Source organism: Chelonia mydas, chromosome 5 (genome assembly GCF_015237465.2).
Source record: "Chelonia mydas isolate rCheMyd1 chromosome 5, rCheMyd1.pri.v2, whole genome shotgun sequence".
Taxonomy (NCBI): Eukaryota; Metazoa; Chordata; order Testudines; family Cheloniidae; genus Chelonia; species Chelonia mydas.
In genome coordinates this window covers 118,140,801-118,156,019 of record NC_051245.2, presented here as the reverse complement: position 1 = coordinate 118,156,019, position 15,219 = coordinate 118,140,801, and the positions used below count along the sequence as shown (strand labels likewise).

At 49.5% G+C, this 15,219-nt stretch overlaps 1 protein-coding gene and 1 long non-coding RNA gene across 9 annotated transcripts in view; one reads left to right on the top strand and one right to left on the bottom strand.

The window, feature by feature from the left end:
• Positions 1–10,479, top strand: part of SUSD1 (sushi domain containing 1) — a 102,264-nt gene extending 91,785 nt beyond the window's left edge. For 2 of the 7 annotated variants that reach the window (XM_043546535.1, XM_037902131.2), the window contains 2 exons: positions 342–435; positions 9,252–10,479. In XM_043546535.1, coding sequence (XP_043402470.1) covers positions 342–435; positions 9,252–9,387 — 230 coding nt within the window. In that variant the 3' untranslated portion in view covers positions 9,388–10,479. Of the gene's footprint in view, positions 1–341; positions 438–9,251 lie in introns of those variants that run through there. The other 5 variants (XR_006290865.1, XR_006290864.1, XR_006290863.1 and 2 more) reach the window with 5 other exon arrangements.
• Positions 1–15,219, bottom strand: part of LOC119566590 — an 84,889-nt gene that overhangs the window by 6,910 nt on the left and 62,760 nt on the right. For both annotated transcript variants that reach the window (XR_006290867.1, XR_006290866.1), the window contains one exon: positions 5,213–5,332. This is a non-coding gene — a long non-coding RNA (uncharacterized LOC119566590). The remainder of the gene's footprint in view (positions 1–5,212; positions 5,333–15,219) is intronic.

Below are 15,219 nucleotides of genomic sequence, written 5' to 3'. Positions count from 1 at the left end.
GAGCCACCCTAGTCTTATGACTTTGACTGAAACAGATGATGATGTTAGTGGAAAAGGATCTTGATTTACTTTGACTGTCAAAAGCTTTAAAAAAAGGGGAGGTGGAGAGCAGGAAAGTAATAGACAGGAAAATGTAATCTCTTTTGAGAAATATACCATTAATCCCATTTCTTCAGCTGGCTGCTGGCCATTGGATGTTCAGCTCAATTACTGCTTGATGGAGTAATAAATCCAGAGTAAGAGTTTAACTTTGATTTAGGTAGTGAATCACAAGACACTGCTGCACCATGGTAACATTTTTGGTATTTGTTTTCTTGAACTGTTTGATGTTTTCTTTTCAGATTTATCATCCACTCTGCAACATATGACTCTTGCTGGATTAGGGTCAGTCACTGCTATCTGCCTTATACTGTTCTTGTCCTTCTTGGCAGCACGGTATGTTACATTAACTCTTAACTTAAATTTGTTGCACTCTTGGCGGGGAGGGGTTACATGTTTTGTTTATCAACCAGCCTTTCTCAACCAGCCTCCTTTGTTTAGGGCTTATCAGGTGGTTAGAAGCTACATGAGGAGTTCCCCATCTTCCCTGTGCTGTGAGAGATCCTTTCATTGAACTGACTAGCTGATAAAGTACAAGCCCAAGCCCGTTTATCCTCAAAGTTTTTCGGGGAGCATCAGCAAAAATGGGGGTTCATCTAACTAGAAGAGGGAATGGGAAAGCAGTTCTCATCAAAGATTCAGATCAGAGTGGTGTCAACTGAATGGCGGATAGATAAATGGTGCTGTTCTGAGAATGAAGTAGCCATGCTTCATGGAAACACTGCTGCCCTTTCCATACCTATGACCTATTGGTACACCTACGGCCGTCACCATTAAAAACATCCTAATTTTGTTGTAAGGAACCATCCAAAGGAATAGTAAAACTCAGTTGCTTATTAGAGGTGGGCCTGTAATGAAAGGTTGAACAAAAATTATGGTAAAATCTTGGGGAGATTGTTAAAGTGGTTGCTTGGAACATGGGCTGGAGATGGGCTTTCATGCAGGTACAGTAGCTTTAAAACTGCCCTTCTTCCAAGGCAAAACACATTATTTTGTTCTGTAATCCTGTGGGGCGGGGGGAGGTTTATGGATAAAATGCTCCTTAATAAAAATTTAATTGTAGCTCTAAATATGTCTTTGCCCAAACCTTTTTCTCTCTGGAATTTGCCATTCTTCTCACTTATGTATCACATGAGAGGCCAGTTGCCGGCGATTTCTGTGTGGTGAGATACAGCGCTCTGATCAATTAAGCTGCTTATTTGGCATTCAGAAATAGAATGGCATGAGAGAGAGTTTCATTTCATAAAGAGATGGGGAGCAGAAGGGAGAGGGATTATTTGGGGTTGGCTACGTTTTAATTAGATTCTTGTGATCTAAATTCCACAGCAAAGGTTCCAAAGCCTGGCTGTGTTCTTGGCAGTATTTCAGGAGGAAAGCGATAGCCACGTTCCCTTGGCAGCAAAGCATTATGATGAACTTCACTGCAGGTTTTTTAATGTTTTTGGAAAAGGGTGTTGGGCCTAAACCAATCTTCCAGGTAAACTGGGCTAGAATCATTTCCAGGATCTGTGCTGCCTTCTGACAGCGGGGCCACTTGCAGCAGAAAGTCAACCCAAGCGGTGTTGTGGCAGAACGAGGAGTCAGCAGTTGTCTCTCCACCGGGGCAGTGGACCAGAGTAGGTCAAGGGAGCTGGAGAATCCCCTGACATTCCCTGAGCAGCCTGTTTTCGTGAGGCCCCTGGCAGAGGTTGAGGCTGGCCCTTTCCCAAAGGAATGTCTGAGAGGGACAGAGAGTGGAAACCCCATATCCCCTCTGTCCTGGATACCCTCCCCATCTCTGGGTATAACAGTCCCCCTGTTCATGGGTACCAAGTATCCCTACTTTTTGTAAGTATCTGTCTACTACATTGTCTATCTCCTGGAAGAAAATCAAACACGAGGAATGGGCACAGTAACGAGGTTTCTACTTTGAGTGCTTGCTCATGTCGATTCCATTCTAGGTGGGCGTGCGCCCACGTGTGCGGCTGTCAGAGATTTTTGCCTTAGAGGTACCCGTAGGGCCAGCTGTGGCGCCCTCCAGCCTGCCGTGCTCACGCCACTGTATGTCAGATGCCGCTGGCACATGCCCTCTCAGTTCCTTCTTACCCCCGTGGTGGTCAGTCAGAGTGCCTCTCTTGCTTGGCAAGAGCTAGCGGTTTCTTCCATTGGACTTCGGGCCTTCGGGCCTCTGTTTGATTGTTGTTAGTGTTAAGTAGTTGTTAAATGCTAGTTGACTGATAGCTAAGGTCCCAGCAAGGACTTTGCCACAAATGAGGCATGCCCGGAGCTCCCAGGTTTAAGCCCTGCTCTGTCTGTGGCAGCCCTATGCCTGTGAGTGACCCCCACGACAGCTGCCTTAAGTGCTTGAGGGAGTCACACATCAAGGCGCATTGCCGGATCTGTAAGAAGTTTTGGCCTCGCACCCAGAAGGAGACGGACGTTCGCCTCAGGGTCCTCCTGTTGTAGTCCACTCTGTGCCCGGCTTCCGAGCCCTCTACGCAGGCCGCACCAAGTACTTCGGCCTCCGTGCGTAGCCTGTCGCTGGAGGTGAAGAAGCGCTCGCTGGCACTGAGCAAGAAGGCCCAGGGGTCATCTGGTAGAGGACTCGGGCCTGCCTGCCAGCTTTCTCTGGAGCAAGGCGAGCGTGCCTCTGCGACTGGGGCTATTAGCCCTCTTAAAGGTCTGTCACTGGCTCTGGTGAGTGGTATGGGACCCACGATCCTGCCTACACCGTCGTCATCCCAAGCCCAGGCGCAGAGAGAGCACAGGTCTCCACCTGCTCCAGTGATGTCTCCGGTGCACAGGACCAGGCTAAGGCTCCCCGAGAGGGCAAGCCAGCCGTTAAGATCCCTGCGGGGGCAGGGGAGAGCCGTCAGTCGCTGGACAAGCAATCCTGTGGCAGGTCACAACCATGTCATCAGTTGCCCAAACTCTCCCCCCGGCCACTGAGACGTTATTCCCCAGTGCGGGGTCAACGCTTCCCATATTATGACTGACATGGTTCGCCCTCTTCCCGATCTGCGTCTAGATGTCGGTCTGGGTTGCCGGCGCTGTGGGACTCCTCCCACTTGTGTTACCGGTCTCCATGGCATCATTCCCCCTGACGCTGATCTCCCCGGCACTGGGAACATTCTCCTCTGTATAGCCACTGGTCACGTACTCCTGGCCACTTACTTCCTGGTGCTCGCCAGTAGCCACGGCCAGCAAGCAAACCCAGGCATTGACGGCTCCTGCCTGGTTGCTGGAGGGTGGTTCCTCTGGCATGGAGGCCCAGTTCAGCCCATCGCCTCAGTCTCCACAACGGGACTGGGCACCAGAAACTTCTCTGCCGTCCACAGTACCGCAGTGGCAGCAAGGCCAGTGGCCAACACAGAGGCTCTATTGGGGAGCATGGGGCATTCTGGTGATGGCAATGCCCCCTTCGCAGCACGCTTCAGTAGCCACATTGGAGCAGAGATCGACGACCCCACGGGCCCAGTACTGGAAGCCCGCTCTGAGGTCAGGGTGGAGGATCCGGTGCCCACACCCAAACCTCCCTCTCCAGCGGCTGCCAAGCCCTCAGCACCTCCACCAGCAGCCACAGCCTCTTCCCTGGACGAGTTGGTTGCAGGACCTTCCAGGGCCAGCCCCCTGGGTAACTTTAAGGAACATCAAGCCCTTCTCAGGCGGGTGGCCGCGAACTTGGGCCTGGAAGTACAGGAGATGGCGGAGCAGGAGGACACCCTTTTCAATGTCTTCTCTGCTTCCACACCCGCCCGGATCGCCCTACCTGTACATGACGGGGTCCTTAAGATTGCTAAGGATCTGTGGCAGACCCCATCCTCCATCCCGCCCACCCTGAAATGGGCCGAGAAAAAGTACTTTGTGCCGGCCAGAGGTTTTGAGTACCTGTATACCCACTCTCCCCCAGGCTTGCAGGTGGTGTTGGCGGCCAACGATTAGGACAAGCGGGTCCCCACCGCCTCTGCCCCAAGAACAAAGAAGCCAAAAAACTTGATTTATTTGGCAGAAAAATGTATTCAACAGCCAGTTTTCAATTCCGGGTGGCGAACCATCAGTCCCTGCTAGGCTGCTATAATTTTAATCTCTGGGAGAGCCTCCAGAAGGTCCAGGACTCCCTTCCTCAGGGTCAGGCTCAGGGCTTTGGCACTCTGGTAGAGGAAGGCACAGCTGTAGCCAGATGCTCCCTGCAAATGGCATGGGATGTAGCAGACTCGGCAGCAAGGGTGGTCGCATCGGCAGTGGTTATGTGACGCAGCTCTTGGCTCCAAACAGCAGGCCTCTCCCAGGAGATGCACATTCAGGCTACCCTTCGCTTGTTGGGCATGCACACCCTGCAGTCTGCCAGAAAACCATTCTGGCCTCCGCCCCCATCACGGCCTGGGCAAGCCCAGCAGGGACCTGCAAGGAGAAGGGACGCTGCTGGGTTTAGCCATCGCCGCCCATCCTCCTCTCACTCGCCAGCCCAGCCCGTACCTGCTAAGAACCTTGGGGGCTAAAAGCGATCGTTTTGAGGGTGCGTTCGAGAGCGACGCCCCAGTCATCCGGACAGATCCTGCCCATCCTTTCCTCAACCGCCTTTTCTCTGTACCGCTCAGCCTGGTCGCGGCTTACCTCGGACCGCTGGGTCCTGGACATAGTAGCTTGGGGTGAAACACTGCAGTTTTTGGATACCCCTCATTCCTGCCCCCCTGCTTCCCCGTCCCTTTTCAGGGACCCTTCTCACGAGCAACTCCTGGTCCAGGAGGTCGACAAACTCCTGCAGTTGGGGGCTGTAGAGGCAGTTCCTCGGGACATGAAAGGCAGAGGATTCTACTCCCAATACTTCCTAATCCCCAAGGCCAAGGGGGGCCTCAGATCCATCCTGGACCTGCGTGGCCTCAACAGGTCTCTCAAGAAGTTGAAGTTCCGAATGACCTCCCCGGCCTCCATTATCCCCTCTCTGGATCCGGGGGACTGGTACACGGCTCTCGACTTAAAGGATGCTTACTTCCATGCATACATATTCCCAGGACACAGACAGTTCCTGTGTTTCATCGTGGCAGGGCACCACTTTCAGTTCACGGCGCTACCTTTTGCCCTGTTCTCGGCCCCCAGGATGTTCACGGAATGTGTGGCGCCGGTAGCTGCTTACCTCAGATGTCGCGGGGGTCCAGATCTTTCCATATCTCGACAACTGGCTCATCAAGGGCAGGTCTCTGGGACAGGTGCAGAGAAGTCTCAGTCTGGTACGCTGCACCTGCATGATCTGGGCCTGTTAATAAACACAGAAAAGTCCACGTTAACGCCGGTCCAGTGCATAGAGTTTATCGGCGTGGTTCTTGATTCCATGTGAGCTCACATGAAGAGACATCCGATCACCACAGCCCACACTTGCCTGCGTCTGATGGGCCACATGGCAGCGTGCACATACATGGTCAGGCATGCCTGGCTTCATCTGTGACCCCTGTAACCGTCGCTGGCAACAGTCTACCTTCCCAGCAGGCACCCCCTGGACCGAACGGTCACTGTGCCGGACCGCGTCCTCTCATCCTTGAACTGGTGGCTAGACCCCAAGTCAGTGCTGCGGGGAGTTCCCTTTGTGTCCCCATCACCGTTGCTCACCCTGGTCTCGGATGCGTCTGACCTGGGCTGGGGAGCCCACCTGGGCGAGCTCAGCCGCCCAGGTCATTGAATGCAGCAAGACATAACTCTTCAGATCAATGTCGGAGAGCTCAAGGCGATGCGCCTGGCCTGCCAGGCGTTTTTGCCCCCACCTGAAAGGCAAGGTGGTGCAGGTCCTCACAGACAACACAGCTGCGATGTATTATATCAACAGGCAGGGCGGCACCAGGTCCTCGGCCCTGTGTCAAGAGGCACTCAGCCTCTGGGACCTTTGTGTGCAGAACGCCATCCACCTGGTGGCCGCTCACCTATCTGGAGCCAGGAACGTCCTGGCAGATCGCCTCAGTAGGGCCTTCTCCTCTCACCACGAGTGGTCCCTCCATCCAGAGGTGGGCAGCCTGATCTTCCAACAGTGGGGGACCCCCCAGGTGGACCTGTTTGCATCCAGGCATGTTCTGTTCCCCATGCAGCAGGGACAAGGGTTCCCTGTCAGACGACTTCCTGATCCTGTGGTCGGGAACGATGCTGTTCGCCTTCCCGCCGGTGCCGCTTATCCACAGAGTCCTGCTAATGGTGAAGCAAGACAAAGCATTGGTCCTTTTCATAGCCCCGGTGCGGCCTTGCCAGCACTGGTTCGGCATGCTGCTGAGTCTTTCAGTGGCCGACTCACTGCAGTTACCTCTCTGACCGGATCTGCTATCCCAGAACCACAGCAATCTGCTGCACCTGACGGCGTGGGTGCTCCGTGGCTAAGCACGGATGAGCGGGAGTGCTCCGCGGCAGTCCAACAGGTCCTGCTGGGCAGCAGGAAGTTTTCCACCAGGGCCACCTAGGTGGCAAAGTGGAAGCGCTTCGCATGTTGGACCTTGGACAAGAGCGTTCTTCCTGAGGAGGCCTCACTGCAGGACATCCTGGACTATTTGCTGCATCTAAAGCTCCAGGGCTTGTCGCTGTCTTCAGTCAAGGTACATCTGGCTGCCATTTCTGTGTTCCACCCTCCGTTTCAGGGCAAGTCAGTCTTTGCCCATCCCAGGACAGTGTGGTTCCTGAACAGGCTAGAGTGCCTCGACCCGAGACCCAGTTCCACCGTAGGGCCTGAATCTGATGCTGTCAAAGCTCATGGGCCCTCCTTTTGAACCCCTAGCTTCCTGCTCCCTCCTGCTCCTTTCCTGGAAGGTGTCCTCCTCGGTCGCTATAACGTCGGCCCAGCAGGTGTCCGAGATCAGGGCACTCACGTCAGAGCCACCCTATATGGTCTTCTACAAGGACAAGGTCCAGATGCACCCACATCCAGCTTTTCTGCCCAAGGTTGTTTCCCAGTTCCACACGGACCAGGACATTTACTTACTGGTCCTCTGTCCGAAGCCTCACGCATCAGATGAGGAGTGCAGGCTGCATATGCTGGACGTCAGACGGGCGCTGGCCTTCTACGTCGATAGAATATGGCCGTTCCGTAAGTCAACGCAATCGTTCGTTGCTGTCGTGGACAGGATGAAGGGCTGCGCGATGTCTGCCCGGAGAATTTCGTCTTGACTCACGGCACGCATCTGCCACTGCTACGAGCTGGCAACAGTGCCCCCGCCAGTGATCATGACGGCTCATTGCACTAGAGCGCGGGCGGCGGCTGCGGCCTTCCTAGCGCAGGTGCCGATCCAAGAGGTCTGTCGGGCCGCCACCTAGTCCTCTGTCCATACGTTCGCGTCGCCCTACGCGCCGACCCAGCGGGCGGGAGACGACGCTGGCTTTGGCAGAGCTGTGCTGCAAGCTGCGTGACAGTGAACTCTGAGGCCGCTTCCATTGATACGGCTGGCGAACCACCTCGAATGGAATCGACATGAGCAAGCACTCGAAGAAGGAACAACGGTTACCTACCTTTCGTAACTGTTCTTCACGATGTGTGGCTCATCTCCATTCCATTACCCACCCTCCTGCCCCTCTCTTGGAGTTGTCGGCAAGAAGGAACTGAGAGGGCGTGGGTCGGCGGTGCCTGATAAACCGCGGTGTGAATGCAGCAGGCTAGAGGGCACCACAGCTGGCCCTACGGGGACCACTAAGGCAAAAATCTCCGACGGCCGTGCACACACCTAGAATGGAATGGACACGAGCAACACATCTCGAAGAGCAACAGTTACGAAAGGCAGGTAATAGTTTTTTCAACAATTGCCGTTGAATGCTTGGTCCTTCCTCTCTGCTAAGACGGAGCAGGTCAGCTTGAGGCAGAGAGAGTCTGCCACAGCTGTAACCCTTGTATTTTGCTGTCCGTGCAGCAATAGAAACAGTGAAAGCATACCAGGGCTGGCTAATTTCATATAGCAAATGAGCGTTTTGTGAGATTTTTTTTCTGTCTCTAGCCTTCATTTGATGTTGGTGTAGGCCTGGCTTGACATAAGTAACTCGCGTCGTTTCTTAGTGGGCGTAATTGAGAAGGTGAATGGAAGGTTAAGTTGTAAACAGGGGCTTGACAAACAATATGCTGGAGTGAGGATGTCTGTGCTAGTTAAAATAAGCAGCAACAGCTGGATACTAGGGACTGTGGGCAAGATAAACACAGAATGTAACATGTGAACAGCACATGGACAGAGCATGCTGTACAGGCTGCAAGTAACCAAGCCAAGCCAAAAATGTGTGAGGTGTAAAGAATTGCAAATGCAATTTGATGTGTAAATATACATAAAGGAAGAGTTTGTGTAAATTTGGATGTGTGGTACCCCGTATACCTATCCCCTGTGCTTGAGTCTGATCAACTCAGCATAGCTTTGCTGTATGCCAAATAAAGGAACCTGAGTGACTAAATCCAGAGTGGAACTGAAGTGTTCTCCCAGAACTGGACAAGGGGTTCTGGAAATGGTGTCAGAGGGAATCCCACCAGTTGGGTTATTATTTCTGTGGCTTCTAACACCAGAGAGAGCTCCCTTTTAATGTAGGCCAGCATCATCATGTAAGTGCTGACTGGCTTGGGTGTCTGAATTACCGAATGACAGCGGACCAGGTTTTGAATTCATATTGAAAGCTGCTTATTGACTTCACTGGGGCTGTTCATCTGAATAACTTCTCACCGTGGCAGTAAGTGCTTTCCGAATCTGGCTCAGGAAGAGACCTTGAACTCTGAGGTGTTTTACAGCCATAGAGAATATATACCTTATTTTTTCAAAAATAACTTTAAAATATGCATTCGCCCAAATTTGCTTAATAGAATTTCCTGTACTTCCCTCACCTCCGTCTGTTACTCACTCCTGACATTGGGCTTCCCATATGGACATAGACGTCCAGTGTCAAGACTGCAGCACTCCTGTAAGCTGGGTTTGTACCTGAGCTCTGTCGGTGCCGAGGCTAAACTAGGGCCGTACTCTTTACAGGACATTTCCACTCTTAGAGTACGCTCCTTCTAATACTATACAATAGTAGGAAAGTTTAGCATTTATATAGTGCCTCCCATCTTCAGAGCTGTATAGAAACCTTCTTGCCTGTTTATCTTCTAAATAAAAACTAGTTCTCCTGTAAGTTCTGTGCTTGAATTCTTATTTGCATATTTGTTTACCTAGATTTTTTTTTCCTTTCTCCCTCACCAGTTCTTATCTCCACAGCACAGTTCATGTACCTCCAGCTGCACTGGCCAAAGGAGTATCCTATGAGACTACCATGGATGCTGCCGGAGTGGGGATTGCATCATCTTTCCTAGAGATTGAAAGTGTCTCTCTTCTGTAATGCATTCATCCCCCATTTGCCTGGAAGACAGAAGGAGAGAGAATCTAGAATCTGTTTGTTACATCAGTACTGCGCTGCCGTTTACTGTATCTGCACACCCTACACCAACGACTACATGAACAGTTGGCGTTCGAAGTGGAAAGTGAGACGCTCAGACATTCCTTGATTTTCTTCATTACTTTTAGCGCAGTTTAGGACTTTCACCAAGGTGTGTGTGTCAGAAAAAACACACAAGGACATTTCCAAGCCTCTAGGTACAGGCCAAAGGCTTTTAACCCTCCTAGAAATGTGGGTACCTGGTATAACAGCTGTCTTGGAGTATGTTGTTGTAGTTAATAATATATAGTTCAAATGAAAGAACAAAATTCTTTTAAGGCCAGACAGTGTTCTGATACCCTTCCAGTGAGTAAACTTTACTCCACGAATGGTCCCATTGATTTCAATGGGATTACTCCAGGAGCAAATTGATATTTGAAAATGAATTAGGTCCATAATCTGTTTTAGAATGTGAGAGAACACTAGCCCCATCCTCCACGAGATAAAACCAAAAAGCAGCTGTTGCGTGACCAAACAGAAAGCTCAATCAATTAAAAGTAAGTTTAGCTTCAGTAAAAAGTTTTAAAGTGCTCTAGAGTTGAATAATTGCACTTAAATGTGTGGTACCAAACAGAGGTGTTCAGGCGGTATTATGGATGGCTGCAAATAACCTACAAAATACTACATGCACCTATAAAAACATTGACATAAGTGCAGTGTGCTAATCACCTGGGCAGCATTAATGGTTTGTGGGTTTTTTTTAAATAAGGAGCTACGTGTCTTCCGCTATAATTTATTTCATGTCTATACTTCTGTCATAATTTACAGTTGTGGAGAATCATGAAGATCACATGTTGTTTAATGTAACATCTGGTTAATATAACCTGGTATGGATAAAATTAGCCAATTTGCTGTGATGCGTTCAGGATTAGTGAATTTTTCCTGTATAAGAAAGTTTCAAGTACTTTTGATTTTACTTCAGTTCCTGTTCAGTAGTCACTCCAGAATGATAGCAAAATCATGCTAACTGGTGAAATAAAAAGATCTTGGTTTTTAGCCCTGTGTTGTCTTGTTTTTCCAAGTTATGATTGTTTTTGGTTGATGTTTGCTTCCGTACTCTGTATCAGGGTGTACATTAATCTTTTTGTTTGTTTTCATATGTTTCTGGCCTCTCTTTGCAGCTTGTTTTATGTTTAGTCACACTATCTCCAATTTTGGTTGTGCTGTTTTTTAGCACTAAAAGAGGTTATTTTAAAATGTAAAGTATTACAGACTTCAGGAGTCTGTTGCTACTGGCTGAGGCAAACTGCAATTGAAAATGACATGGGAATCTTTTTATTCTCAGCTTGTGGATAGTGGTGCATTTTCTACTCCTGTGGGCATTCTGCGCCAAAAAATTAAAAATTCTGGGCAAAATATTTTAAAATTCTGCAAATTTTACTTGTCAAATAAATGTGGAGGCTCCAGCATGGCATTGGGGAGCACAGGCCACTGGCTGCACAAAGATGGGAGATCACTATGCAGCTCCCGACCCCAGGACATGGACTCAGCACCCAATCCTGACACAGCACAAAGATCAAGCCTGCCCCAGAAACACCCCAGGGCCCTGCCCCCCCATGCCACATGCACCAGGTGTGAGCAGGCAGGCTCAGCAAGACAGGATCCTAGTGTGGAGGGGTTCTGTGTGGGGCAAGCTGGGTGCGGGCAGCTCAGTGGAGGATCCGGGTGTGGGGGAGATCTGGATGTGCAGAGGCTTGTTGGGGTGTTCTGGGTGCAATGGTAATAGGACTCTGCAGGGGGATCAATATGAAAGTGGTTGGGGCTCAGCGGGGGGAATGTCTGGGTATGGGGGGATAAAGCTTGGCAGGGGTCTGGGTATGGGGGGTTCAGTGGGGGGTCCAGGTGCAGAGGAAGTGGGGCTCATGAGGGTGGGTTCTAAGTGCATGTGGGATGAGGCTCTGTGGGAGGATCTGGGCATGAGGGGGTCTAGATGCACGGGGGCTGGGATGGATGGGGGAGTAGTTCCCTGTACAGGGATCCCTCCCCTTGCAGTTAAGGAGTGATGGGGGCAGGAAGAGGGAGTTTGCAGAGTGTCCTGCAGCTGGGGGAGAAATCTGGGGGTGGGTCTGACCTGGCCCCAGATGCTGAGCAGGGGAAGAGGAAGTCCAGTCCTCCCCAGCCCAGCCGCGACTAACAGCTGAGCCCAGGGCAGGGTAGGAGCCACCAGCCAGGTCTTCCCCAGTCCCGCCCCCTGTCCCACAGTGATTTACTTCTCTGCTGGCTGCCCTGGGCACCCAAAACATATTGCTGGGGAGGGTCGCATGACGGCTCTTGTGGCTTCCCTTTGCTTCCCCGTCACATTTTTCTGTGGGGAAGCAAAGAAATCTGCGGGTGACATAAATTCTGCGCATGCGCAGTGGTGCAGAATTCCCCCAGCAGTAAACATTTTCAGATCCGTTCACACCTGCAAGAGCAATACTTTGATAGCACCTTTTTAACTGAAGATCTCTAAACATTTCAAAATCTGCCCTTATAGTAACAAGTCTCCAACCGTCAGCAGCTCAATAAGAACTCCTTTACTGTGCCACAGATTAGGAGCTGGTAATTTGTTCCTTCGCTAATTAAGAACAGAAGAGCTTAATTATTCTTGTTGCATTATTGTTACTTCATTTTGCATTTTGTTTAAATTTAACTCAAACCCTAGAGATCTTTTCCATTACTGAAGATAATTAAGAACAAAATGAATGAAAATATATACTACATAAAGTATGTGTATAAATTCTGCTTTGTTTCACCATGGTCCCAATCCTATGGGAGGTGCTGAGCATCCATAACTCATAGTGAAGTCAGTGGGAGTTCACGGAACAGCCTGTCACAGAATAGGCTCCCAAAAGACCCACAGTGCACTGTGAAAAAAACCGTGCATCCTTCTGTTGAAGTCAACAGATACATTAACATTGACTTCATTGGTGCAGAATCAGGAACATAGAGGCAGTATGGTCCAGTGGATAGGGCACTGGACTGGGAATCAGGAGACCTGCGACTAGCCTTCCATGTGACTTTGGGCAAGTCATGTCACCTCTCTCTGTCTATTTAAAGTTTAAACACTTCAAGGTAGGGACTGTCTCTCACGTTGTGTTATAACAGTACATAGCACAATGGGGCCCTGATCTTGTTGGTGAGGCACTACTGTCATGCAAATGGTAAATATTTATAATCGAGGAATAAACCGGTTTCTATAGGCTTGATCATGTAAGGTGCCGCACAGCCTGAAATCATCATGACTGCTACTGGAGAAGTGGGAACATACTCAGCAATTCACAGGATTGGGGCCTGTTACCCCTGTGAATAACCAGAGTGCAACAAGGCTGGAAGCATGTTCCATCCATAGAATATCTGTTGAAAGAAGGAAAAATCTCACGGTTTTTGCCCTTTTGTATGTATAGCCATCCAACATTGTGACAGATGAAAGGAAATACGACAAAGTCAGTCAATCAATGGTGCTTGACAGTAGTGTGAGAGAAGAGCCTAATGCGCGAGTGGCAGGCCTTCCCACAGTGGCTACAGGTTCACTTGCCAGATGGAGATTGGAGCACACACTGCTTCCTGGCTCGCCTGCAGGCCTCAGCCTGGGCTCTCTGATGACTCTCCGTGATAACTGCACCAGCCTTCACCCAGCTTCTCCAGACTGACGAGTTGTGGGCAGAGCTCTCCCAGTTGTCAGTGGGAATGTTGAATTTCCTGAGAGCTTGCTTGACCTTGTATCGGAGTTTTGTCCTTCCTCTGCATTGCAGGCAGTTCTTGGGTTGGCCATAAAGCACAGCCTTCGGTGGAGGATCTTGAGGCATACGCTCCATGTGTCCCTGCCAGCGAAGCCTGGGAGCATCCAGCGTAGCCTGCATAGTCTGCGGGCCAGTTCTCTCAAGGATCTTGTTGTTAGTGATCCATTGGAGCCAAGTGACTTCAAGGATTTTTCTGAGGTAGCAAAGGTGGAAGCTATTCAGTCTCCGCTCCTGCTTGGAGTTTCACAGCAGAAAAGGAGGGTACTTAGGAGACAAGCCTCATAAACAGACACCTTTGTGTTCAGGGTTAGCAGCTCGTTGTTCCAGACACGTGAGGTAAGATGAAGAAGTTGGAAGGGAGCTTTTTAGCCACCTTTTCTATGGCCTTCCCCGAATTGGGGTAAGCAGGCCACCCCTACATCGGGCTGCTTGGACATCTGAGCTGCTACCGAACACCTGGCTCCTTCCCCACCAAGACGAGTGATCATCCAGCACAGACCTTCGGTATGTACGCTGAGGCAAAACAAAGAAGGAAGGGGTTGCCATAGGCCCTCCACGTTTTCTCTCAGCAGGGACTACAGAACTCCAACTGCAAGACAAAGGTCAAGACCATTCGAATAGGCCTGCTGCAGCTTCTAGCCGGAACCCCACTCCAAGTTGAAGGAAGCACCCACCTTATCAGGTGCACAATTGCGCCTTTTCAAGATGGATGTGGTCCCAATAGTGTTGCTCATCCACTTCTCTGAGGACATTTCCTTCACCTAGTGGGTTCCGCTACCCTGCCCTTGGGTGGCATTGGGGCTTCCCAAGGGGAGACAGGTTTATTGACTGGCACCTGTCCATGCATTTGGTGGTGAATCCCAAAGGGAATAGCCACACATTACCCTTTTGTAGAAGTATGAGTATGAGGGGTAAAATCAACCAGACACACTAAAATAATTTTCAGTCACTATAGCAAAGGTTAAAACGTCTATCAGATGGAAGCAATGTGCTCTTTAATTCAGCTTTGCATAACTGGCATGACCATTTCCTAGACCAAGTACAAAATCTGCTCATCTGTCTTTTACCATGAGGCTAGATAATGAGAAAACGAATGTTGTTTTACTTGTATGCCAAAAAGAAATTACTTGGAGCTGGCAAGAATTTTATAAAGCTCCTTTGGTGGATAGAGCAACGGTTCTTCATTCGTGTTAATGCCTCTCACTTCTGTTCTACTGAAACTTCACCTAAACTTGGAGTGGCGGGGAGGCAGATAAATAAGATCAAAATTTAGCCCTTGTCCTCGTCGGACAATTTTCCAAACATTCATAAATCCCTTCTGATTTTGGAGCCTTTCTTTTCCATGAACATTTTTAAATTGCTCTGAAGTTTTCTTAACCTTTTAAACCTGAAAAATTATACTTAATTCTGCTTAGCCAAAATATAAAATAAATGATGAGATACATACTAAAAATAAGTTTGAAAAAGGTCCACCGAGAAGGATCATTTGCCAGACACAGTCATGTGAATCTGGAGTCAACATATTTACTCTTCTGTGTGTTGTAAAAATAGCCACGCTGAGTGAAGCAAGTCTGATCTGGGTACAGTGCTAATGATAACTGAAGGTTAGCTCAATTAGGCTTCCATTAAGTGGGATTGTGCTCTTACACTGACAAATATTTAATCAGAAAATTGATCTTTAACCTTCCAATTAAGTAGTTTTAGCTGAATATTTGGTATTTTTAAAAAAGGAAATGATAGCCCCAAAGATAGCCCTGAAATAATTCCATAGGCCACAGTGCCGTGGTTCCCATCGGTTCTTCACTATCGTTTGCCAATGATTAATGCTTAATGGTTTTTTTTGCCACATCTTTTTAAATTAATCTCTTGATCCGATACTCAGCATATGAGCTCCACTCTCCTATTCATTAAGGCCATGTGCTATAATCTTGGATCCCAATTAGATTAAATCCCATTGAGATCACCCTGATTACAACACTCCTTTCTAAAACTCCATTACCGTGTTTTAAGAAGA